Source organism: Lepidochelys kempii, chromosome 1 (assembly GCF_965140285.1).
Source record: "Lepidochelys kempii isolate rLepKem1 chromosome 1, rLepKem1.hap1, whole genome shotgun sequence".
Taxonomy (NCBI): domain Eukaryota; kingdom Metazoa; phylum Chordata; order Testudines; family Cheloniidae; genus Lepidochelys; species Lepidochelys kempii.
This window is the reverse complement of record NC_136380.1, coordinates 135,638,383-135,665,907: the sequence shown is the minus strand read 5'-3', so window position 1 is coordinate 135,665,907 and position 27,525 is coordinate 135,638,383. Positions and strand designations below refer to the sequence as shown.

Sequence of the window (27,525 nt, the reverse complement as noted above, 5' to 3'; positions counted from 1 at the left end):
GAGTATTGATCATCGTAGCAGTGGAAGTATGTCTACAGGTTTTGCATCTTTTGTTTTAGCAGGGTTTGGTGCTGCTTTAGGTTAATGAGCTACAGTTTTATATGAGAATACTATTTAATCTAACAATGATCCAAAGAGCACCAGTTTCAGACACAGCTAAACTTCTCCTTGTAGTCCATGTAATACAGTAACACAAGTAAGTGGTCTCAGAGATATTTGAGCCAACCTAGAGGAGAAGCTCTCAGCCTCCACTGAACTGAAAACTGGAAGCTATGATTCTGTTCCAAACCTGAGTCTTCCAGCTGGTAGTGCGTTTGATCTCTAAGTGCCTGGTAAGGTGCATGTCATTGAAACAGTCTGGTTGGCAACTGGTGATGATTAAATGTAAGGCCGTCATGTTGCAGGGAGTCAAGTAAAATACTGTCTTTCCAATGTTATGTGCATTTAACTTTTGATATAATGTCAGGCTTAAGTTATCTCCCATGCTTTGAAACCTTCAAGTAAAATTGGAGTTTCAGTATCACCCAGTCTACTCAGCCGTGTTAGTCTGTATTTGGTGCATCCGATGAGGTGAGCTGTAGCTCACGAAAGCTTATGCTCAAATAAATTGGTTAGTCTCTAAGGTGCCACAAGTGCTCCTTTTCTTTTTCCAGTCTACTCAGTATCATACTAAGATTGTACAGGGCATGGGAGAGCTACACAGTCTCTTGGAACAGTTTGTTGTAGGTCATGTCATTGTTTGTCGCCAATGCATTTTTCAGACACTGCCAGAAATAACACTGGGACTGAGGATTGGTTGGCCACTCTAGGACAGAGCTACTACACAGCCTTTTCCTCAGCCGGAGGTACCTGGACTTCTTCAGAGCTCTCTCAAGAAATATCAAGATAATCACATCTACTTTTTCATCCATAAGTCTCTGGTGTGCCATGTAAAATGCTGTCTTAAAGTTGCCACTTGTTGTGTACTTGTTAGTCAGCACAAATACGGTTTTTCGGCTCAGTTGTATGCTCTGGGAAAGATTGTCCAAAACTGGTTGCCCCGGCAGCCAATCTCTTTCTTCCAAACATAAATTGAACTGTTTATCTTTTTGATCTTCCAGGTTTTCAACTAATTCTTTCAAGATCCATTCAGCTACAGCTGGATCTTCATTATCGTAGGAAACAAAAGCATCATAGCAAGTTTCTGGTGAATGTAAACGCCGATAGCCCTTTATCTTGGCAGTGCAGAAATGGTAACTATACCACATATCCCAGAAGTAGAGGTGACTTGTAACTGTAAATACCATCAGACACAGGATAGCTGATGCTGTCAGAGAGTACAGGATCACATGAGAGGAGTCCAGTTCGCAGGTATACAGATCCAAGAAAATCACACTCTTACCTTTATGTGCTCCTGGGCCTGCACAGGTCACATCTGTGGCCAGCAGAGGAATTGTAACCTCAGTCTGGTTGATCCACCAAACAAACCACACAGCATCACAAATGCACTTGAAAGGGTTGCCATGTAAAAGCAACATCTCCAGATTGCTGATAACATTCTCTGGGAAGCTAGATTTCTTAATTATTTGGATTTTGTTTGAGCTGAGATCCAAGTGTTTTAACTGGAAGGCATCTCTGAGAAAGTACTTGGTCAGCCGTCGGATCCTATTGTTCTGTAGTATCAGTTTGTGGAGGGTTGCAGAGCAATTGGACAGCTCCCGGGGGACAGTACTCAACAGATTATTGCTAAGATCCAAGGTTTCCAGTTTCTCCAAAAAGTGGAGTTTCCCCCAGTTGAAAGTCTTCAGCATGTTATTGGTTAAGATGAGTACCTTGAGCCGTGGAGGCATGCCTTCAAAAGCACCAGGAGGCAAAAAACTCAGAGAGTTGTAGGAAATGTCCAGTTGCTCTAGGCTGGTCAGATTCTTGAAAAATGACAAGTATCTAGTATCCCCATCCCTCCATAAAACATCTAAGTGATTTCCTTTGAATTCCAAAGTCTGAAGAGAATGACTTTCCATCCCCATATTAGTAGAAGTGGAAATTTCATTCCCATTCATCATCAGCTTCTTCAGAAAGGTCAAATTCTTTGTAAAATCAAGCATGTGAGTAATACCTTCTGCCAGAAAATAATGTTTGTTACCGCTCAGGTCTAGAATTTCCAGATCTTTCAGTTCCTGGAAGGCAGTTGAGTACAACAAATCAATCCGATTGTTAGAAAAATCCAGATATTTCAGTCCAGAGAGAGGGTAGAACTCACTTCCATTCAAAGTCTGGCTGATAGCATTACCTGACAAGTTGAGGCATTTGAGGAAAGTGAGATGCTGGAAGTCAGAGGGGTTGATAAAAAATATGTTGTTTCTGCTTAGATCCAGAGTTTCCCCATAACTGAGGCAGTCCTCATTAACAAAAGGTTGGAAGGAAGCAGCCTCTTTGTCTTTGGATTTACAACTTCGCCCATACTCATCATACCGGAAATAATGCATTTCCTGCAGCATTCGGCTTTTGTATTGGTCTACTGAAGCCATGGGGATAGAACAAAAACCATGATTATTGAATTCACCTGAAGAAGGAGATATTTTATTTACTGAGAGGTCTATCATTTTAAGAGATGGGAATTTTTTAAACATACTCAGGTTAGCGAGTTTGATAAAATTAGTTCCCAGGTCCAAAACTGTCAAGTTTCTAAGATGAAGCAATGGACGTAGGTTTTCTTGACTCAATTCTCTGAAGACATAACCCTTAACCCTCAAAATTTCCAGGTGTGTGAGAGAGGAAAATGTCTTAGACAGGTTCAAAAATGAAGAATAAACCTGAAGTTCGAAATTAAAGGACAGATCCAGCTCTACGAGGTTGGGGATAAAGTTCAAAAAACAAGCTTCTCCAATTTCTTTGGCCAGGAAATTTTGGGAAAGGTCAAGCACTTTGAGATTCTTGGTGTTCTTAAACCAGCTACTGGGTACATTGTGAAGGGAGTTACTGTGAAGGCGCAGAATTTTTAATTCTTTTAAGGCATCAAAGGCCTTGTGATGGATCCAAATTGGGGCATTATTAGGGCACGGAGTACACGGAAATGGGGCATTGTAACAGCGAGGGCAGTTGCCACTTAAATCAAGAATTTCCAAATTGTAAAGGTCATTTAAATCATGCTCCTGAACTTTTTGAATCATGTTATTGTAAAGGTACAGTTCCTTTAAAGTGGATGACAAATTGTGTGGAATGTAGGTTAAATTATTGGCTTTCAGGGACAATACTGTTAAATTTCTCAAGTCCCGGAAGGCTGCTTCTTCAATTTCAAATGAAACATTGCACGGATTACGGTAATAGCAGTTCTGTCCCAGATACAACATTTCTATGTTTCCAAGTTCTGACAGATTCTCTTTTGTGATGGAAAAAATGCTGTTTGCTTCGAGGCTCAGCAGGCGTAAATTAGAAGGAAGCCCCCGAGGTATTTCTGATAGCTGATTTCCATCCAAGTACAATGACTCTAACTTTGTAAGAGTGGCAAAGCTGCTGTTCTGGATTTGCAGTCTCCTGGTGCACACATGATCCTTTGGCCCCAGTCGAACAGGCACACAGTTGCACCTGAAATCAATCTCCAAAAGATTATCAAGATGGACAAAGGATGTTGGGTAAATGTTTGGAATATGGTTAATGGTGAGAGTCAGGTTGGTGGTGTTCAGAGGAATCCCGTGTGGGATTTCAGTGAGGTGACGATCACTGCAGTCCACTATCACATTGGCTTTTGAAGCTTCTACTTTCACATCACAGGGTAAGCTTTTAGGAAACCATCTGGCTGACAGCAGCTTGGAAAACAGGAAGAGCAAGAGGAAGCGCAATCTGTTTGAGGGCCATGTGTGAAAGGCCTGAAAAGAAGGAAAGAAACGCACAATGATTTAGTACAGCTGCAATATACATCTACAATTATTTTTCCCTTTTAACTATTAAATGTTAGATCCCAAAATTCTCTATTCAACAAAGCGCTAAAGAACATTAAAGAACTTACTCAAAAGTGTTGTGAAAGACAAATGAAATTCATGTGCCTGGGAATTCTCTTTGGTTAATCTCCATTTCCGTGCACAGCTATGTTATACTCATGTAGGCCCAGAGAAATCCATCTGAAGACTTGTGCGGAATTAGAACAAGGAGTCTGGTGGCACCTTAAAGGCTAACAGATTTATTTGAGCATAAGCTTTCATGGGTAAAAACCCCACTTCTTCAGATGCATGGAGTGAAAATTACAGATGCAGACATAAATATACGACACATGAAGAGAAGGGAGTTACCTCACAAGTGGAGAACCAGTGCTGACAAGGCCAATTCGATCAGGGTGGATGTAGTCCACTCCCAACAATAGATGAGGAGGTATCAATTCCAGGAGAGTCAAAGCTGCTTTTGTAATGAGCCAGCCACTCCCAGTCCCTATTCAAGCCCAAATTAATGGTGTTAAATTTGCAAATGAATTTTAGTTCTGCTGTTTCTCTTTGAAGTCTGTTTCTGAAGTTTTTTTTGTTCAAGTATGGCTACTTTTAAATTTGTTTTTTTGGATACAGACTAACACGGCTACCCCCAATACTTGACATTGTGTGGAATTAGGTAGCTCAATTTAAAAGGGTTAAATAAACCCCACATAGAAAGCTATCAAAACAGTCCAGCTGCATATGTTAACTCAGCAAGGAGAGATCTGACATTTGTTTCTTTTCATACTCATGATTTTCCCCTATATTGTACTTCTGTATATCGTTGGAGAATGTAGTAATATTACATTTAAAGGTATAGGAGAAATGTTTCAGAGTTCATTTTCAATGCATGGTAAGTTGTAGCTGTACAAAAGGAAGCAGTGAAATGACTAATGCACAAATTGCTGTCAAATGCACAAAATAAACAAATGAAAAAAATAGGGTGGTTTTGTTTGTAAGATACTCGGGTTCAGTTTACAGTGGAGTAAGGGCTTGTCTATACGGAGACTTAGTAGGTGGCAAGCTGGGGTGTACGTCTACTGCATACAAGACTGCTGTGCGCTAACTGGCCGTACGGACCCCTTGTCACACACTAGAAGTTCCCTAGCGCGCTTTGATCTGCAGCTTTGCACTATAGAACTTTCAGTGTGCAGTAGCGGATCCACTCAACAACTTCGTGTGCAGCAGGCTAGGCTAGTGTGCTCAATATTTTTCATTAATAAACAACGGAGGTGGTGATGGAGGAGCACACTAGCACACTCCACCAGCACACTAGCCTAGCCTGCTGCACACGAAGTTGTTGAGTGGATCCGCTACTGCACACTGAAAGTTCTATAGTGCAAAGCTGCAGATCAGAGGACATCCGTCCTCTAGTGTGTTTCATTCACGTCCTGGGTTGATCTCCATGTGGTCAAACTGTAAATTTTCAAAAAGTGACTAGTGACCTGGGTGCCCAACTTGACACAAATTAAAGGGGCCTGATTTTCAGCAGGTATGTGATCAACACCCTTTAAAATCAAAACAAGATATACTGTCACTATATACTTTTGAAAATTCAGGCCAGTAAACTAAGGTGCTGATGTAACAATGATAGGTTAAAAAGAATCAAGCAGAGGTGTACTTTTAAATTGGCTGTGTCCCTTTAACAAATAATAATAGCTAAATAAGAGAGCCAAAACCCACAGACATTTCAAAGTTCACAGATTCTCCCCAAATGAGCTCTCTTTTCACACCTATATTTGTGATTTTGGCTACTCTTTTTATTTATATTTGTATTGGGGAGGGAGGAGGACTGGAATGGGGAAGTAACATTTCTCAGTATTCTAGTGGATATTTCCTTCTTTCATGTGCAGTCACTATTTTTTTTTTCAAGTAATATTATTCATTGAAGTTGTCAATCACCTGAATTTCAATACAATTTTAACTATCCTTATTTATTGTGTTATTTTGGGACTGGCTTTTATCTGGATTTTTTTTGAAAACTTTAAAAAAATTCATAATTAACATTTCTCCCTCAGTAATTTGATGTGTAAGGAATGGAGAACAAAACATTACACCCAGTGCTTTTTAATGAATCAAGTAATTACATGAGAGAATGTATTGACTGAATGTGGAAGTTCAATTAAGCAGCTAATTACATTGAGAATCAGATGCTTAAACAGATGCCACTAGGTATGCCCAAGTGTTTCTTCACTCCTGTTTGATCATGTGAACATCTTTTTGTTACTACAAGCCACCTGTTAAACTGAAAGTCTGGGAAAATGCTGTTGAGCACTAATTCAGACACACTTGGTAGGTAACATAGGCATTTTGAATATTTAGGTTTTCATGTTATATATGTTGTGCTCACTTAAGTTGCTCCCCTGCTGCTCCTCCACCCTGGCCATATTGTATTTCATTGTTACCTAAAATAGCCAGCCCCAGATGTATACAAAGGAGTTAACAAGAACTGAAAGGAGACCAACCATAAGAAATAGATGGAACGGCTCTCATGTGACACTGCATTTCTGTTCTCTAAAATCAACACTTGGTTTAAGAACTTCAGGAGATTTATTCTGTCAACTTTCCAATATAAAGCTTCAGTACTAAAGTAGGAACATAAAGAGTCATTTACCTGATCTGCATCCAATTGAAGTCAATAGGAGTTTTGCCATTGACTTCAATGGCAGCTGGATTGTGTCCTAGGAGATGTTTTATGTCAATGAGACAAATTTCATTTATTTTTACATGAGGTTCAGATCAGTTCTCTACATTCCTGAGGAACCTCAACCTTTCATTCAAATGGGTGACTCCATCTGACAACACCAAAAGGTGCCAGAACCCTCCCACACTTCCATATAGCCTTAGAGTAAGAGAAATTGGTTGCAACCTCCAGGCTGAGGTAATGAGGTAATCTGTAGAGGAAAAAAAAATCACTCCCCCAACTCAATATTTTTCATTAATAAACAACGGAGGTGGTGATGGAGGAGGAAAAAAGGGAGATAAGGGGGGTGGGGGACACATTTTTTAAAAAAAAATTAACTGAAAGCCAAATTAACTGGAAAAAAAAAACCCTGAAAAAATTAACTGAGAACTTTGAACAGGATGAAAAATTACCCATTGAAATCTTCATTTGGTTGGAAAAGGAATTATTTTTGTTAAAAAAGTTGCAAGAGAAAAATTTCAACAATATTATGCATCACTTCATTTTAAGGAGCACATTTAGTAAACTCAATAACAGCACATAAGTGATTGGTAACTTTTATAAGGGATGAGAAAATACATAAATGATTATTAGAATAATGAAAATTGCTACCAAAAGGGTAAGCTATAAAAAGCTGCTCCTCTACTGACAGCAGGGTCTTCTCCAGAACCATGAGCAGGATACCTGAGGCTATACACCAATCATGAGAGCTGGAAGAGATGTTCACAATCTCTAGCACAAGGTTACTAAAGAAGCCTCAGGCTCCCTAGCTCCTCTCCAGAATTATGGGGTGTGTCTGCCATGGAGGTCACTCAGTGAGTGGGAGTTTCATTGTGGGTAGCTCAAAGAGCCTGCTGGGAGTGGGAGCAGTGTGTTTCAAGGGGCTTACCTGGCAGAAGACCAGAGAGGCACCATCACATGTCAGGATGAAGAGAAGAACAGGGCATAAGGATGCCAGTCCTTCTCCCATTCCCCAACAAAGACCAATGTATGTGTGTTGGAGCTCCAACTTTCAAGTTCAGGTTTGAACAGGTCTTGCTGTAACAGAAATGCTGTTGGATTCTTCGCTATGATGGTTCACTATGGACAATTTAGACATTTTATTCAAACCTGATCTTTGACACTTTTTAGATGCATTCCTTAGAGAAGAAGGATGGTGCTGTGATTAAGGTATTGGACTGTACTTGGGAAACCTGGGTTCAATTCTTAGCACTGTCACAGGCACAGACTTTTGGTTTTGCTGGTAGGTGATTTTGAAGAGGGGTGTGGGGGGGAGGCTATTTTCAGCATATTTATACACTTCTTTTATATTCTAGTTATTGAATATGTGTCTATCATTGGTATCTTAATAATTTAATCATTATTAAGATAGTAATGAACTACATAATTATATTATAAATGACAATATATTAAAATCATTGCACTCACCTATAAGCTGTCTTCAGTAATAACCCAGTTTAAACACATTACATCTCACTGTAACTTTCTAGATGAAACGGTCAGCAACACTGTGGCTCGTGAGGGCAGTACTGGGTTTACAATGGCTCTATGCCCACATGTAGGAGGGGCCCAGCTCCACCTGCATTCTGCCCTGAGGCCCCATCCCCACTCAGCCTCTTCCCCCTGAGGTCCCGCCCACTGCTCACTCCTCTCCACCCTATGTGAGCGGCGGCAGGAGCCCTGGGGACAAGAGGCCAAGTGGGGGCGGGTCCTCGGGCAGATCGTGAGCTGAGCACCCCCCTCCTATTTTTTTTCAGTGGGTGCTTGAGGCCCAGTGCACCCACAGAGTCAGCGCCTATTTCACAGGCTTCCTGTGTGATCCTGGGCAAGCTACTTAGGCCCAAATTTCTAAAGGTGTATTAAGTGCTTAAAGTGCAGCTAGGTACTTTTGAAAATCTCACTAGGCACCTATCTCTTATTGATTTCTGCATCTTTAGGTGCCTAAATACCTTTAAAAATCTGGCCCTTAATGTGTCTGTGCTCAGTTTCCCATCCATGAAATGGGGGAAGTGCCACTTCCTTTCTTTCCTCACCATTCATCTGTCTTATCTATTTTGATTGTAAGCTCTTTTGTTAAGAAACGGTCTCTCGAATTATTTGTCCACACCACAGACTACGATAATACAAACAAGAACAGTGTCTTTCCCAGATCGCTGTAGAAAGGAAAATGCATTAGCAATAATCATTTGTGTCAAAGTCTTCAGAGTAAAAGAAACTGAAGTTAAAACCAGTAGCCGCAACCGTTGCCGTTGTTTTCTGCGTAGCCAGTTTGTTGCTATTGTAGGAAGCGCAAAAAGGGCCTCTTTCTGCCTGATTAACATTTGATCAAGTGATCTATTCTCTAGGCAAATGCAGGCATTTCACTGTTACACGTAAATAAACGTATTTTTATAATCTGACCATGTGGCTGTCCATGACAATGGAAGGACCAATTATGGCTTGTATAAACCCTATCGAATCCACATCTGACTTACAGTATTCATCAAATATTCAGAAACAATGCACTGGGGATATTTTCTAAATGGACTTTTATCATCCTTCTTTGAAGTTGTTTCATACAGATTTTAAAGGCAAAATATAATTGGAGCAGAGAGAGAAAATAGCATCCCAAGGGATATGAACATTCTGGAAGAGGATATTGTTATTAACATGCTATCATACTAAAAACTTGCAATAAAATAGTAGGAGCAAACGTTATCTGTCCCCTGATCCGTGTTATTGTGTAATGCCAACTATAATCATTATGACAAATTATGAAATTGGTGTTGGTAAGGAAAGGGATAGTCTGAAAAACTCCTCTCTCACCCACGTTGCAGTTCCCATTCCACAGAGCTCTAAGAATATGCTTAAAGTGGAAGCTGAACCTACCATTTCCTGTGTTCTTCCAAGACTTAGAGATGACTTTTCCCTGGCGAAAACTGCAAATCAAAGGGAGACACAACAGCTTGAAAGGAGTGTCCACTGCTTCAGCTCAGGTACAGAAGCAAGCACAAAATGGCATAACTCACTGAGACACCAAATAACGTTCGGATACTATCGTTTCTTCAGTCAAGATGAAACTTGAGAAATCAATTACATGTGAAACAGCTGCTGCTACTCACTTCTTCAAAGTTATATTTAAATTAAACCTTTGGGACCTCATTTATTCCAGCCCACCCTCTACCCCCTGATAAAAATAGCTCAGGGTTTTACCTGTACTTATTTCCCCCTTTCCCCAGAGTCCACATTTGCTCATGAAGAAGAGGTGCACTGTCACAGATTCTGTATAGCAATTCATTGTCAAGTTTGCCATGTTTTTGTATAGCTTCCTTTTCAAATGGTCTATTTTATCCAAATACAATCTCTCTTTCTCTCTCAGTCATACCTTCAGCAGCTGGATTGGCTATGATGACTCCTTCTCCAAGAATCTCCTAAGAAGCCCAGCTGAGGCAACATGGGTGACCACAATGGGTGTGCAATGCCAAAATACTTAAGGAGTATTTACTGGGTAGGGAGAAGCGGGTTGCTAGAAAGGAACAACATCCACTCAGATGACCCAGATTTGCACAAGTTCAACTTCCTCTTTCTAAGCTGGCAATGTTGTTAGAAGCAGCGTGAATAGAGAGAGGATCCTGACATGAAGATAGTTTAGAACTGGAAATTTAACTATGATTAGTTAGGGTTCAGTCCTCCTCCTAGCAAAATCAACAATCAGGCCCCTTTTTGACCACCACCAGTATATCTGAAGTTGTATAATAAACAGACATATTCCCAAGCCTAAAAGGCTTACAGTTTAAATAAAAAAGGTAACAGGAATCAGACGCAAAACAGACTAGCTCACCACTGTGGATTATTTTGGATTTTTAATTTCTTGCCCTGGCGAATTAACAGTGAAAGACTTTGGGGAAGAAATGTCTTTTAAGGATGGGGGCATTGAAGGAAGGTAACTAAGATGTGGGACACTGTAGTAGCTGATCTAGTTACACGGGTGTAAGCACCTAACATAGATCAATCTAGGGTACTAACATGGCTCCCATTACCATAGTATCTGAGTGCTTCACAGTTGTTTAATGCATTTAAACTCACGGTTTTACAGATTGAGATCTGAGGCATAGAGAGACTAAGGCCCAGATCATCAAAGAGAGACATCAATAGGAGTTAGGAACCCAAATACTTCGGAGGATCTGGGCCTAAGTGACTTGCCCATGGTCACACAGGAAGGCTGTGGCAGAGCAGGGAATTAAACCTGGGTCTTCCAAGTCCAAGGCTAGCACCCTAACTACTGGATCATCCCACCTCTGAAGTCCTTTTCCCCCTCCCAAGACAGGAAGAGGCGTAATGGTATTTTGTTCTGAGCATTAAGTGACCACAATCAGGCCTATAGTTGCCTACATTCTGTACTTGATTCCTAAAGATATGTTATCAATACAATAACATTTGGTTTTGCTGATAGGCCCAGGCAGCTCGACATTTCTATTCATAGATGGTGCATTTAGTCTTTCACTTTCAGGTATTATAAATAATGCATCAGCTTTGCTAAAACTCTGCTTAGTTCTGTGAGACCTGTAAACAACATTTTTATAGAAGGAAAAATACTTTGTAAGTGCAAAAAGAAAAGGAGTACTTGTGGCACCTTAGAGACTAACCAATTTATTTGAGCATAAGCTTTCGTGAGCTACAGCTCACTTCATCGGATGCAGCTCATGAAAGCTTATGCTCAGATAAATTGGTTAGTCTCTAAGGTGCCACAAGTCCTCCTTTTCTTTTTGCGAATACAGACTAACACGGCTGTTACTCTGAAACCTTTGTAAGTGGTTCCACTTAATTTATGTAGGCAGTCCAGTTAGAATACTTAACAGACTATCAGTCCTGAGAGCCTGCATATCTCTAACTCATCTTTAAAGCTCATTGCATGCCTTTAGTGCTGTGGAAATAATCTGTTTGATGCATTTATTACTACAAAATGGATGTTCATTAAGGGACTGGTCCAACACCAACGGAAGTTTAGTGGGAGACTGTCCATTAAACCTGCAAGGTGTGTGTCTGGAGTGGCCCAACTGTGAGTGCCAACTTCAGGGCAGACTGCCAAGAAGCAGAGCAGAGACCCCAAACTGGTTGTATGTTCTTGTGACAGAATGCATCCCATAGTCACACCCTACACATGATTGTAATAATCTTTGTACTAAGTATGCCTTCTGAGGTATCATTTGAAAACTCATAACTTGCTGATCAGTCATATCATGGTAAAATCCATGTAGCAACATTATGTATGAAATCAATGAACTTATGAACATTATGAACATAAACTGAAAGCATGACAGAACTGTTTCCCAAATAAATCTGGGGAGTCGCTAAACCAATTTCTCAAAGATAAAGGGAAAGCTTATGCCCCAGCCAGGTGTCAACAAAATTAATGGGCCCTCATCTGTGGCAAGTGGCTATTCTGTGGCAAGAAAAGGGGGCAGGGACAAAGATCTGCATTTTAGCAAAAAACAGCATGTCTGCTTCCTCCGTCAGACCCCCTGTCTCTACGTTCCCAGCTGGAAATGCTTTTCAAAGAGGGACTGAAACTATACAAAGGAGAGTCAAACACCCCAAGACACCCTTCTCTCTCTCCCTGGCCCATCTCATTCTCCACATTTGAGAAGACAAAGGAAACAGCCATTGGACACTGAGGGAGGCGTCCTGACCTGAAGAGTTTGATCAGTAATGCTGTTGGAAGCATACAGTGAGAAACTTTGCTTGAAATCGAATATACTTTGTTAAACTGGGTACCAGAAAACATTTTATCTTTATTTGGTAACCATTTCTTACTCTCATGCCTCATCTCCCTTAAAATCTCTCTCGTTGTAGTTAATAAACTTGTTTAAATTCAAGTGTCTGGGTAATTCCTTTTAGGGTGGCAAGCTGTGTGTATATTATTCCCTTAAAGGAATAACAGATTTAATATATTTGGACTGTCCAGGAGAGGGCTGGGCAGTATAGGACATACATTTCTGGGAGAAAATCCAGGACAGGCGTTTGTTGGGTCACCCTGGAGTATAACCCAAGCTGGTGAGAGCCAGGGTGTGACTAGCAGGCTGCAGTTACACACACACACAATATGGTAGTGACCTGCACGCTGGTAAACTGTTTGTGAGTGGTGCAGGTTTGGAGCTACAACAGTAAGGCGTTGCATGGCACCCCAAGTTGAAGGGCAAGGGTGACACAGCCCCCCACAGGTCTTGATTTCATTGTTCTATAATTAAATTTCACCAATCCAGTAATAAGTGTGAACTCCTAAAGCACTATAACAGCCTTAACATAGAGTACAATGCCCAAGTGACTCAATCTTGCCACCCAGGCAAGCTGGACTTAGTGATAGATGGTCGCTATACACCAAAGATCACAAAACATTCAGGTTACTCCCAGTCCCAAAGGACCAGTCATTTACCCCAGGTCAATCTGTACCTTCTCTCTCACACCAAAGAGAATACTTGTAGTCAATCCTATAGTAAACTAAGGATTTATTAACTAAGGAAAGAAATGAGAGAGTTATTACAAGGGTAAAGCAGGCAAGCATATAGACACAAATGAGTTACAGTCTATGGTTTCAAAAGGTGACAGTTGTAATCTGTCTGCTCTGAATATCTCTCAGGGCTAACCCAGGTTGATTCTGGAGGTCTGCTTCTGTTTTGTAGCTCTGGCCCTGTGAGAATCCAAACAGCAAAAGAAGTGAAAATTTTTCACCAGCTATTTTTAGTTCCTTCTTCCAGAATTCAAGGGATGAGCCCTTTTGCACATAGCCTCTTCATGAGTGTAAGGGGGAAAATAACAGTCTTTGTATTGTGATGTCTCACAAATGCCCATTTAGTTTTGACAAGCCTTCTTGGTGGGCAGGAGATAATCCTCCGGACTGGGTTCACAGTTTCAGAGAAAATGTTTTTACAGTTACAAAACAAAACAAAAAAACCCTTAAATATTACCTTATAGCATGTGCTAAAGATATTATAAGTGAGATTCATGCAGGCAGCATCTTACAAGCATTTCATAAAGTCTAAACACATTATTATAAGTGCAATACCCATTTTAACCATATTATCACACAGGTGAACCAGACTAGTTTCCAGCAATGAATTTGTCAGTGCTCAGTTGAGTCCTAAAGCTTTGGCAACAGCTGGCATCTGGTCTGTCAGTATCACAGTGTTAACCACCTCTGCAGAGTTACATGCCTGTTTAAAAAAAGCTTTGTGCAACCTATTGATTTAGGGGAGATTTTCAAAGGCATAAATACATACATAATATGGTCACCTTAAGGTGTACTAAATAAATAAGATGCACTCAGTAATGTTTGAGTAGTTTTCAAGTACAGCCAAACTCTCCTGCAGATTGGATTTTTGCAGTAGCATGGATAAGAGGGGGCTGATGGAGCATTCTTGGTGACTGGTGGAAAAGGACTTGCCTCTGCAATTCATGTTCTTTCTTGGCTCAACAGCTCATATGTGATGACCTCTGTAGACTTGTTACAAGGATCACCTATATTCCCCAGGCTTTTCCTTGAAGAGGAGATGTGGGTTGACTGAGGAGGAGATTGAGAGAAGGATAACTGAGACAGGCTTGGAAAGATGTAGGAAATTCTGATTCATCTGTTTCACTATGGACCTGATATGGGACACTTACATAAAAACAATCTTAATAAAATATGTGCAATATGCTTAGCAGCTGGGATAGATGCTATAAATAAAATGTAGTAATATCCACATCTGAAACAAGATGTTGCACCCTCCTTACACACATGGTGTAGGGGAATTTTTGCTCTTAGGCTCCCCAGATACCAACTAACAGTAACAGCAGATGGGAATGTCTCTTCAGCCAAGGAAGGAATGCTCCTTTGCTATTCCTTCAGCTTTCCTTCCCCTCCAGACAACCAGTAATACCTGTCTCCTACCCATGTTGCACTTAAGTAGACTTCATTCAAACCCCAGTCAAGTCTAGACAATAGGAAAGCCAATTAGCCGCACCATCCAGCTCTAGTAAATAGACAAAAGAGCTGCCATTGTCTAAATCTGTATTCTGAGAGTGCCTCTCTGCATTTTAATGGGACAGTGGAACAGTGATTCTGTAAGTGACTTTTTAATGAAGTGTTTGTCATCTTCCAGTGCAAACAGATTATTTGGGCCTGTACTTGGACAAATTTATGTATTGGGAAAAGTATCAATTGTACAGCACAAAACCAAGTGGGTTAAATTCTTATTGCCATGGGCCTCAAACAGCTGAATTTGGACCATCAGTCCTTTTTATTTATAGTGCAATATTATTTAATTCTGGGTTGCAGAAGCAAGCACTGAATTAATTATGTAGCTAAGTTTGTGTTTCTACACAGCTGGAGGTGAGACTTCTGTAGTCTCATCTGGCCTACTATGTGTACTCTTTTGTGTATTGTCTTGAGTATTTTTAGTTCTTATCACCATGATTTCTGTAACTGTTATCAGCCAGGATCCTACAGTTCCATAGTTATCTGCTGCGACCATTTGTTGTTGTCGTTTTTCTCCATTTTCCTATCCATTTCTCTTTGGGGTTCACATGGTGCATCTGTCTATTTTGGTGTAAAGCTTTATTGTACTGTATATTCATCAAAAAACTAGCAAGATTTTTTTCTAAGAATTTGGTGACTACCTGTTAAATCACCTGGTAAGTATCATACTTTGAAGATTTTACCCAACGTGACATTAGTACTGTAAATGGCTAAGTAAGAGCATGATGAAATTCAGGGGAAGGGGAACCTCTGGTCTCCAGTCCAACAGATGCAGGTGGCTTTATAGATGGGCACCCCTGAAAAACTGACAGTTGCTCATATCCATCAGCTACTCTGTGACTAGTGTCACAGCACTTAATGCCGCATAAACCTTTTAGGTCTCGGGCCTCTTGTGGATTGGTCAGCAGTTTTGGGTTTTTTTGTTTTGTTTTGGTGGAAATATGTTTTCTGTGTCTCCTTTCTTGGTTGTGCCCACTTCCATGGACGGAAAAGATATCCTCATAGAACAATGAGGGCACTTTCCTGCTGAGTAGGGAGAATTGGCCAGACATGGGGCAAATGCTTACTTTTATGAGCAGTGCTATGGATTCTTTGTCAACACAGAGCAGTCAGGGCCTTATCTCCTCTCTCCACATGACACATTGCATGGGATTTAATTTGTCTACCTCAGATGGCTGAAAGGTTGTGTTGTCCTAGTGTGATTTAAAACTATGATTCCTAGAAGTGCTAGCAGCCTTATTTTCAGAGGTTCTGCACATTCCCAATTCCCATTGAATATAATGATTCAGTGCCTCTGAGAAGCATGCCTTAGGTCTGAAGTTCCAGACCACTGAGAGAGCTTGTACGCTCTCTCTGTTTCTAAATCAGTATCATTCTCTATATTGTGTGATGTTTGAAACATGTCTCACCCAGCGGGGTGGGGGAACTTTTCGTTTCACTAATGTGCCTTTCCAGTCACCAGGCAGTTTCAGTTGACGGTGAATTGAAACTTAAATGCTACATGGTGGGTCACTGCCAAATTCAGTTTAGAAAAAAAAATTAGAGAAATGAAATTAGCATAACTATGGTTTCCAAAAGGAAACTTGTTTATACAGTAGTTAAAACGAGTTAAAATGGTGGCTATGTACTAAAGGGGATATTTTTAAAGGGAGCATCTTTGAAAGTCAGTGAGCGTTGGGTGCTTAGCCAACAAAAATTCAACAATGGCACTGGTTTCTAGACATAATTCAAAGTGTTGGTTTTGCTCTATAAAGCCTTTTATTATAGGAGTCCTGTCTTAAAGACCACCTGTGCATTGCCCAGACAGTGGGGGCACTCAACAGAGCTACAGTTTGTTGGTCTTCCCTAATGACTCTGTTTACACAACATTTTCTCCACACAAGAGAGAAGTTGTACAAGGTGGGGTGGTAAATTCACCGCTGACCATTTTTAAAATCAAGAATGGGTGTTTTTTTTAAAAACGGTATGCTCTAGAAATATTTTGGAGAAGTTCTAGTCTGACCTTCTGTATAGCACAAGCCATAGATGATCACAATGGTCCCTTCTGGCCTTTGAATATGATGTTTGTTGTACTGGCTTAGGTGATTATTGTTTTTACTGTAAATTCATGTACATATTTATAGTAGGAAAATACCCAAGGAGGCTTTACCACAAGAATGCAGAAATACATTTTTTCATGTCTGCAACTTAAGCACTGAAAGGCATGGGTCCGGGGGGGGGGGAGAATAGTACATGATCATGTAATTGAAGACACTGCCATAAAGCATACACAAAACAACTTAACATTCCACACAGATCTTAATTTTGGCGTTTTCAAACTTGCGTGCCTGTCTAATTTTTAATAAAAACACAGGGCGGTTTTGTATAGTAAGTTCCTACCAGAGGGTTGTTTGTTTTAAGAAATCCAAGTTCTGTCATGTACAACTGTAACACTACACCACATAAGTAGGGACTAGATGGCCCATTTTTAACAGGACAGTCAATGTATTTAAGTCCTCTGCCAAGTGCCTAATTTTTTGCTAAATAGAGGCAAATTGTCTTGTATTTTCTGCATCCCCCCCGATTTCAGTACCAACAGGTCCTGCTGGGGGCCAGATCCCTGCTTGCCAGCCGCTCGCCCAGCAATGGCGGGAGGGAATTGGGGGGGGAGGGTGTGTCAACAATGGGGATGGGTGTGCAAGGCTGGTGGCAGGAAAATATAGCTTGGGGACTGCTCCTGCTGGTCTGCCAGCACAGCCCCCACTGTGTGCTAGCTGTCAGCCAGCAGGGCCCCCGCTCCCCAGCCTGTTTCCTGCTGGCTGTGCGCTGCGGCGGCTAGTTAGTGGGAGCAGGTGGTGACCTCACGCTGGGAAGATGCAACACAGGGTAGCAGATAGGGGCCCATTCCAGGGACCCAGCAGGGCTAAGAGCACCAGGCAGGGAGGGTTTGGTTGGTCACTCCCCATATGTGAGAGAGGGGTAGGGATGGGTGTAAGGTTGCCAGGTGTCCATGTCGACCAAAACGTCTGGTCGAAAGGGCACCTGACAGCGTCTGGTCAGAAACATTGACCAGATACTCAAAGTCTGGTTGCCAGCTATGCTGGAATCTCCCTTGCCACTTCCTCCAATGTCAGCAGCATGAGCATGGCCACAGCAGTGCCAGGGATAGGCAGTGAGAGTGCTTCTGCCCTCCCATTGCTGCTTCTGCTCTGCTGCACCCTCCAGCCACTGCCCCTACCTTGCACAGGTGAGTAGCCGGAGCACAGCACACTACCACCGCTCCACATACCTGCTGTGGCCCCTGCCTAGTGCCTGGGGCAGTCCCCGCTCAGCCTGTGTTGGAGGATCTCTGCTCCCCCAGGCAGTGGGGCTACACTGACCCACTGGTGGGGAAAGCAGGCTGCAAGTATCATTTTCACCATGCACAAGTAGGCAGCAGGGGGGCTCAGACTTGGACCGCAGGTGGAAGGGGGACAGTAGGGGCGCTCAGACCAGGACCATGCGGGGGCAGGGAGGGGGATGTCAAGCTGGTCCTGCGTAGGCAGGAAGGACTCGGGCCAGCCACACATGGATAAATATGGTTACCTTACACATGGGTCATCAGTGGAGTTTGAAACCAGGACCTCAAAACTGTACCACAGACCTCTACCGCTACCATGTAATTATATTAGCTTGCAACAGTAGAAGGCTGTTCTCCTCTGGCTGACTAGCTATGGAACAGACAAAGGTTACAGCCGCAGGAGTAATCTCAGTTTTAAAGTGCAGAGACTTGCCAGAGTTTCTACCCACATAACGTGGCTAAGTGGATAAGGCTTGGATCTCCTATATTAGAGACCTGAGCTCTGTTCCCAACTCTGCCAGAAACATTTATTGTACACTTACTGTTATTCCTGGTTTAAAAAAAAAGGTAGGCTGATACTTTGCCTTTTTTGCAAGCACCCGGATATTTAGAACATCAGCCATTGCCCTCTGCTACTCAGAGTACTGTGCTCCTGTCTGGTGTCGCTCATCTCACACAAGGCTGGTTGATGTAGAACAGGGGTGGGCAAACTTTTTGGCCTGAGGGCCACATTGGGGTTACAAAACTGTATGGAGGGCTAGGTAGGGAAAGCTGTGCCTCCCCAAACAGCCTGGCCCCCCGCACCCATCCATCCCCTCCCACTTCCCACTCCTGACTGCCTCCCTCAGAACTCCCGACCATCCAACCGCCCCCTGCTCCCTGTCCCCTGACTGCCCCCCCAGAACTCCCTGCCCCTTATCCAACCATCCCGCTCCCTGCGCCTTTATCATGCCACTCACAGCAGCAGGACTGGCAGTCACACTGCCCAGCTGGAGCCAGCCACACCGCTGTGCTGCCCAGAGCACTTGCAGTGCAGCAAGCTGAGGCTGTGGTGGGGACAGCAGGGGAGGGGCTGGGGACTAGCCTCCCCAGCTGGGAGCTCAGGGGCTGGGCAGGACAGTCCCACGGGCCATAGTTTGCCCACCTCTGATGTAGAGCTTAAAAGATATGAATATTGTTACTGGGACTTTATAGGCAACTACAGTGCCAAGGCTGCCGATACTTAGTAACATAGCGCTGCCCCATATTTGTTGTGAGAAGGCCTCTCATGCTGCTGGCCAATATCCATAAGAACAGCAACCTGTATTTGTATGCAGACCTCTTCAACCACCCACCAGCTGGCCTGTCTTCTAGATGCATTTTATGGTAATTTACACCACCAAAGGACATGACAGTGGAATCAGCTTGGCGTAATGAGTGGTCAATGACTGTTCTGAATCACTCTTGTCATTGACCCACCCAGTAAGAAAATGTTAGTGAGTAAAACTATTCCCCCCTCCCCCCCCAACCCAACATCAGAAACAAAGGAACCATTTTTGCTGAAAAAAAACTTTAAAATGCATAACCTGAGAAGCAAAAACGGCCCCTGTTCACATAGGTTTAAATCAGATACCCAATAATGATAATTTAAATGTTACTGTAACTATTTCCGTGCTTGTCAGAGCATTTGAAGAGGGAGAAGGATGAACCTATTATGAAGGTCTGCACAAATTGAGGGGTGGCTTGTTTTGGTGTCTAGGATGGCTGGGCACAGTTTGTAAGCAGGTCTTGGAAGAATACCACTGTCTATATTTTCCACCCATCCTCCATCCCCAACTCAGTACTTGTAATAAGTGGTCTCCATAAACCAATGCAACAAAAGAAAATAAGAAAACAACCTGTAAAACACAAGCAGTTTTAAGATTTATTAATAATACTTGAGCATAGTAGTGGCAAAACAGTTCAACATTTCATTTGTAACAGAGCCCTGATCTGCAGAGCAAGATAACAGTTATTGTCTATGGTACTTCATATACTAGCAAAAGAAGAGGTAAGTTAAAAGAAAGTTTGGTATGATCATGGCTAATCAGCCATAGTTTTGGGGTAGACTTAACTGCAATGTGATAAAGCTAGAAATCTCTAAAATTAAGACTACAAGAGGTTAAATAATTCTCTATAAAACCTTTTCTGCAGCAGGTAGGCAACAAATTCATCCGGTCACAATACAAGATTTGAAAATTAAACCAGGGCTAGAAGTTCTCAGTAGACAGACACCTGAATTGCATTTTCTTTGGATTACTAACTCTCTCCACCACTATTCTTCTCCTTACTGATTAAAAAAAATCCACTTGACTGCTTTTAATCCCTAAAAGAGCTGGCATACCCAAACTAAATCAGCCTTAGAATTAGGTAAACACTGGACTAGAACATTAGACTGCCTAAGATGCAACAGAAAAAGCAAGCATATTTAAAGTTATACCATAGTACGGTAAGATTGGCAGAAGTCAGTTTTTTGGGGGGGAATCCCCACAATAAAACAATTAAGAGACTCATTTCTACGATATGGAAAATGAAATTGTAATTAAACTACATCAGGTAGAAAACTGGATATCCTCCCATGAACTAGGTGTGTGAATGTTATCTTAGCTCAACTGAAGCTCTCTATGCTTTCAGGTTGTCAAGTCCCTTTAGAACTTGGAGTTGTAATCTCCAAGAGTAAGAATTTTGATTTAGTCATAAACCTGTACAATTCTAAAGGAATTTACCATCAGTACTTAAGGATAAGGCTCTCAACATTTTAGTTGCAAACTTATTTTCACAATGGTTTTTGCTCCTTTGTTACTGAGTAACTAAGACTGTTGAGCAACCAGACCACTCAGTTAGCTGCACAACAATGAAGATCTCACCTAACAGAATGGTCAAGCTCCACTGTCTGCAATGAGGTGGGAAAGCTTTAAGAAATGTTTTACTATACCACTAATACTAGTGACCATTAAAATTTACATGTTAACAGATGTATTAACATAACAGGTTTGGCTGACATGTCAAATACTGAACTATGAACAGGAAAACTGAAAACTGCAGCTGAGCAACATAGAGCAGAACAGAATGATATAGTGCAATGAACTTTCCAGAGGGGAAAAAAGAGAACCCATTTTACACACATACACAATCACTGTTTGAACTTTGGAATTTCATACGCTCCAAAATGTAGCACACTGAATATACTGTGTCAATAGTTCACTTTAATTGTGTTATGGAAGTCTCAAATTTTTGTTGAAAAGACCTACAAAGTGACAGACTCATGGTTAAAACTGAAGATGTAAATAAAGATCAAACTTTAGTAAGTTACTTGAAAGGCCAAGGTATACATACAAGTTGCCTATAATTGACACATTTCATTCCAAACGAAGCGTAACATTTTGAAACTACCATATGCAGAGAAATGGTGGCTGTGGTCCCAGCTTCAGAGATTAGACATTTGAAGCAGTAGTTTAGTAGAAAGAGAGCACAAGCAACTAATCTCTAATCTACAGTTATGCTGACTCCACAAAAAGTGAACTTGCCCAGCAATTTTTAATCATGAGGTATATGAAGTAGGTGGGCATCAAGCTACCACAGAATTTCTGTCAAGTTAAAAGAAAGAAAATATTTTACTGTTAAGGGAATACACACTTGACCCTTTTTCCAACGTTCAGTTAACAGCCTAGACAAAGGTTCAGTATCACACAGCAGGAGAACTACATCATTGCCCATCCAACTTAAATATAAACTAAATATGAAATATTTTAAAATTGGACTACCTTTGGCAGCCCCCCAAATAGAGTTTTGAAATGGTATTGACCCTCTTGCTGTAGGCAAATACAGAATCAAAAAGTTACCTGTAGGAATAAGTCACAGGTAAGTATTGAAGCCTCCCCTTCAAAATCCTCAAGTGTATTCATAAGAGATTTTGCAAAATGGAGTTGTATTGCCCATTTACAATGAACAAAGATTAATTAGAAAACAAAAACATCTTTAAGTATGTAAGAGCTGAAGCTTTTTACCAAGAGAGTCATCTCATTGTTGAGTCGCATTATTTAAAAAAAAACAAAACAAAAAAAAAACACAGTGACAGTGAACACAGCCAATAGGAAACCATTGATCTCTTGCAGTTATAGTGGAACATGGCTGAACAGATAGGACACGGATTCACCATTGTGTGTTCTTCGGATTGCCTCAGCCAGAATCATGGAAATGTCAATAACCTAAAAGCAATCAAGAAAATACGATTTACTATACCACTAACACTAGTGACCATTAGAATTTACAGCATCTTTCTTCTAAGGAACTCAAAGTGCTTTACAAACATTAACTAGATAAACCTCACTTGTGAGGACTGCTTACTATATCTATTTTAAAAATTGATGAACTGTGCACTAAGAGATTAATCCAAAACTACACAGCAAGGAATACAATCCAAGTTTCCTGACCATTTTAGCCACTAGATGGCAATGTCTCCTTGAAAGAAGTTTAATTCTAACAGAACTACAGATCTTTACTGCAAGTCTTGTTTCTGTTAATACCAAATTGGCTTTAGTTTATTCAATTGACTACTGTATTATATCAGAACTTAAGGTGTCTTTTGGTGCTCTCAAACTAAGTAGCTTAAAAAAACAAAACCAACTCCCCCACCCAAAACTGTGCTTTCCCCAGAAGAAACTTCCAAGGGAACACCAGGCTTTTTGTGAGGTTGTCCTGAGATGCATTCAAATTTTTTGGTACAATGTAACTTCTGCAGTCTGGTATTTCATAAGTTATTTTAAACTATAACCTCAATCAATACAAGGAACAAATCAAAGGCTTCAACAGAATTATGTTAATTTCTAACATGCAAACATAACATGATGTACATTGGCAGAAAAAAAAAAAAAAAAAAAGAGGACTTTAGTTTGACACACCAGTTAAACCACCCTCCCCCGCAATCAGAGGTATTCAGGAGAAGCTGCAGTATATGAAGTCTTTTTAAAACTGACTAGATTTCACAATGGTATTTTAAAGGGATAGCAAATTCTTCCATGTCATTTAGGAATAAGTTCTACAAACAAGACAACTGTCCAGTAAATTTGTGAACAGTATCTTCTAGGTCAGTGGCATGGGATCCTAGCATCAAGAACTGAATTCTAGATTTGCATTTTATCAAGCAGATGAAAAGCTACACCAAACACACACAGTACCTGAATCTTGGGACAATTTTTCATTTTCTCATCCTGTGGGATTGTGTTAGTTACTACAACAGCCTCAAATGCAGCATTATTGATCCGAGAGATAGCAGGGCCAGAGAAGATTCCATGAGTCAGAATAGCATAAACTTTAGTGGCTCCAGCAGACACTAACCTAAAAAACATGGGTCAAAAAACAGAAAAGTTTGCAATGTGTTCGAGCACAAAATTCTAGTGTTATTTAGGAAACAGCAAAACCAAAATACTCTTGATTTAAGATCCAGTTTACATATGGATTCTTCAATAGACTACAAAAAGGTAATAACTCTTGTAAAATCATGTAGTACAGTTTTGAGCATATGCTAGCTTGTATGCATGACAAATAACACAATACCCTCGATAAAGCTTAACTTTAACACCTTTGACGTCCAGTGTATTAAAAGTGTAACTTTTATGTGTTATGAGATTATATGTGACTTCTTTAGGAGGATGGGGAATGCTAATATAATTCCTCCAGTCATCAGCCCTTTGAAGCTTGACCCTGGGGAACAGATCCATTGTCTGGCTGTTTATTTATTCCAATGTTCTCTTTTGGTCTGCTGGTCTCCAGTACCCAGTTTGAACCATTGAAGAGACCATGAATAAATAATCTAGTAGTAAACTGACTCTCAGTTTCTCAACTTGGAAATTCCATGGTCAGGAGGGAGGGAGAGATGTGGGTCTCCACCCAACAGGTGACGGCTGGGGAGCCAGAACCCTAGAGTGGGTGCCCCTGCTGGACCCCTGCGGGGAAAACAGGTGCAGTTGCCCTGAACTGTGTCAGTATGAACATTAGGAAAGGCTGACCAAAAATACATCCCAGTGAGCTTGCTACACTACACTTGCTGGTGAATAATTGTGAACTAAGTCAATGGGTGTCAGCAGCTATTGTGATGATCTAAAATAGTTAGACTTTAAATCCAGGTTAGTCTACAGTCTGAATTTCAGTACCTATTGTTTAAGTTTAAACCAAGTAGATTGCTGAAGATCCAACTTACTTGAACTGATATATAAACTATTTAGAAATGGACATTTTCAAATATCTGTGATGATTACTTGAGATATGGGCTACATCTTTATTGTCCCCTGTGACTCAATTATGTTTGGAAACAATGAAGAAAGGACATAATTCTTCTTTCCAAGCTTCAAATTTGGGGATGGAAAAAAGGGAAAAAAAATAAACAGAAGTCACAGGATAAGAGTATTGCTTTACTGAACTCCTCAAATCAGCTAAAAGTGACATCTATTTGTGCAGGTCAGGATCTTCCTCCTGTTAATGCATTACAGTTTTCACTCTATTGAACTTTTGACAATTAGGCCCCATCTCATCTCTCTACAGGAGAGGAACCAGGAAACAAGACATATAACAGTTTTTAGTATCCATAGAGGGATAAAGCAGTGCCTCCTTGTTATCTAGATGCAGTCTGGGATGGAAGACAGGCAAGTGAATGGGTAATGGGTCTTCCCAGGGTCCCAATATGGCCAACAAGGAGGCGAATAAGGCATAGGAAGTGGCATCCAGGGGTGCTGGTACCAGCAAGGTGTTGGTGGTAATTGTGGGTCATGAGTAGTTGCAGCTTTACCAGAGGCTTCTGGAAGGGGCCTCTATAGAAGTGAAGGGAAAATCCTGAATTGACACTTGAGACTCCAAGGCAAGGTCTTTACCAGAATCCTCTTCCTCAAGCTCAGTCTGGAATGGTAGAGTGCCAGGAGAGATCTGAGGTGAAACCATTAGTACCAAGTGAACTTTAGGTGATCTCAATGTCCTCTGCGTCGACAGCACATTGATGCTGAGGAGCAGAGAATCGGACATCTCAGATATAGCCAGGTCCTGGGGAAAAAAAACTCCTGAGGTACCAAGAGTGTGATCAGTAAAGAGCCTGCAGTCTGCACCAAGGTGATTGGGGCCGAAGGCACTGATGGTACCGCAAGTTTCAGGGTGCTCAGAGGGAAGCACAGTCAGAACTCCATGTTTCTTTGGTACTGAGAAAGTTCTTCTTGGCACCTCGATCCATTAAGGGTAGCAATGATCTCTCCAGGCACGAGGCTTTCCCATCTTTCAGTCTAGCTATGCTCTGGGTAACAGAGGAACCAGTAATCTCACTGATACATGATTGGCGAGCCAATGGCACCAGAGTAGCTGAAAATACAGATGACCTTGGCTTTTAGAGGTAGATTATCTACCTAGTGTGCTAGGGGCATATTCCTTTGACAGGAATCTTGGGTCTTCGTCTTGAAAGCCCTGGAGGTGTGGGCCTCAGAGGCAGCAGACTTACTCAAACAGGAGGTGCCTTTGACTAGGTCAGAAGCCAGGCAGAGAGAGCTGTCCAACAGGAGATGAAGCCTTCTCTGTTTTTTCTGGCTCTTGATTTTAGTGCCAGACAAAACTTGCACTTCTGTACAACATGTGATTCCCTGAGGTAACGATGCAGTGGGAGTGCCTGTCGCCAACCAGGATCTCCTCCTGGCATGATAAACATTTGAAGCCAGCCAAACATTTAGCCTCCCAGTAAAGCAGAACTAAATACAATGAAAATTTTTTTTAAAGTATATTTTTCTTTTTAATAAGAAGCTATACTATTACTACTTAGTAACTAATGAAACTCAAACTATTAATAAGGAAAAATAAAAAGAGGCTAAAGTTGAGGAAATCTCAATGGGACAACTGCCAGACCTCTGTCTCAGGCCGAGGTGGTAGAGAAGGAATTGAGGGTGGCTCACCCATAAAATGCTATAACAGAACGGCACAGGGCACAAGACTGACTAAAAGCATGCACAGACCAAACGGACACTGCTAGAAGTCTCTGATCAAAGGTGCAGGGGACATTTGTGCACCAGAGTGGAACACCCTAGGGATGCCACTCAAAGAAGAACTGGATCAGACAGAATCATTTAGCTACTGGATTCAAGTTTTAGAATTGCAGATGGTATTTTTGTAAGTTTGATGGGTGGGAGATAGGAAGAGGACTCTACCAATTCCTCTACACTTTTAGAGGCAAACACCACATCTGAGACTAGGAGCCATGATCTTGCTAAGTGATTCTTGCTTCAGTCAATTAATTAGAACAGAATCATAGGACTGTAAGGGACCTCAAGAGGCCATCTAATCCAAGAGTCCCCTGCACTCATAGCAAGACTAAGTATTACCTGGATCATCTGACAGGTACTTGTCAAATATATACTCAGGTGCAGTCCACTGGCCTGGCCCCTCCCAATTACTCCTTATGGAGCTGTGACGTTATTGACATGAAGTGTGACCCTATAGATCATTGTTGCAACCAAGGTCCTATAGTTGCATCAAATCTTGTACAAAGGAGGTCAAGAAAGGTGTCTAAGAAAAGGTCGTAATTTGCTGGTTATGATTATGCTGTCTGTATGTGTGTATCATTTTTGTATCTGAAGTTATAAATATTGGCTATGTACTTGTATCTCAATGTGTTTGATTTTAAGTAGAATCAGAAGCATTTGGTCAGCTTCTGAGAATGGGCACTTAGTTACTCAGGATAGTCCTATCAAGAAACACTGACAATGGACCTTGGGAGACTCCAATCTACATCCGAGTAACCTTTGTGGGAATGTTCAAGGTAGCAATGGCTGCCACCTGCAAACTGAATCATGCATAAACATGTGACTTGCCATGTGACTCCAAACTCCATCTTGCTGCTGTGATTTTCCACAGTAAGAACTAAGGGGTTTCCTTCCACATGGCAGAGGATATAAAAGGCTCTGAAAACCCCTCCATTTAAGTCTTCAATCCTGGTTCTGACCTCTGGAGGAACTGTGCTTGAAACTGAAGCTCTGAACAAGGGACTGAACAACACATCCAAGCTGGGATGTTTGTACTCCAGAGACTTAACTGGCTTAAAATCAGCAGTAATCCCACCAAGCCCGAAACAAACCAGAACTGGGAAGGAGAGATAGCTCAGTGGTTTGAGCATCCGCCTGCTAAACCCAGGGTTGAGAGTTCAATCCTTGAGAGGGCCATTTAGGGATCTGAGGCAAAAATTGGGATTTGTTCTGCTTTCAGCAGGGGGTTGGACTAGATGACCTCCTGAGGTCCCTGCCAACCCTGATATTCTATGAACTAAGAACTTTGCAATTGTTGTGTGTATTTGATTCCATGTAACCAATTTTAACTCTCATCTATATTTCTTTTTTTATGAATAAACCTTTAGATTTTAGATTCTAAATGATTGGCAACAGTGTAATTTGTGGGTAAGATCTGACTTCTGTATTGACCTGGGTCTGGGGCTTTGTCCTTTGGGATCAGGAGAACCATCTCTCTTTTCTGGGGTATTGGTTTTCATAAGCATTCACCCCCTTAAGGAGTGGTGCTGGTGGTGATACTGGGAAAATGGAGCATCTGAAGGAAT

At 41.4% G+C, this 27,525-nt stretch overlaps 2 protein-coding genes across 6 annotated transcripts in view; both read right to left on the bottom strand.

Moving 5' to 3' along the window:
• Nucleotides 1-425: 425 nt before the first annotated feature.
• TLR7 (toll like receptor 7) lies at nucleotides 426-7,591 on the bottom strand. The gene is made up of 2 exons (XM_073327250.2): nucleotides 7,511-7,591; nucleotides 426-3,845 (listed from the first exon to the last, which is right to left on the bottom strand). The coding sequence occupies exons 1-2, from the start codon at nucleotides 7,589-7,591 to the stop codon at nucleotides 696-698; spliced, it is 3,231 nt and encodes a 1,076-aa protein (XP_073183351.2). The 3' UTR covers nucleotides 426-695.
• A 12,222-nt stretch (nucleotides 7,592-19,813) lies between these two features.
• Nucleotides 19,814-27,525, bottom strand: part of PRPS2 (phosphoribosyl pyrophosphate synthetase 2) — a 38,771-nt gene continuing 31,059 nt past the window's right edge. For all 5 annotated transcript variants that reach the window (XM_073354923.2, XM_073354929.2, XM_073354942.2 and 2 more), the window contains 2 exons: nucleotides 23,129-23,288; nucleotides 19,814-22,159 (listed from right to left, as the gene is read on the bottom strand). In XM_073354923.2, the coding sequence (XP_073211024.1) occupies nucleotides 22,067-22,159; nucleotides 23,129-23,288 (253 nt within the window). In that variant the 3' untranslated portion in view covers nucleotides 19,814-22,066. The remainder of the gene's footprint in view (nucleotides 22,160-23,128; nucleotides 23,289-27,525) is intronic.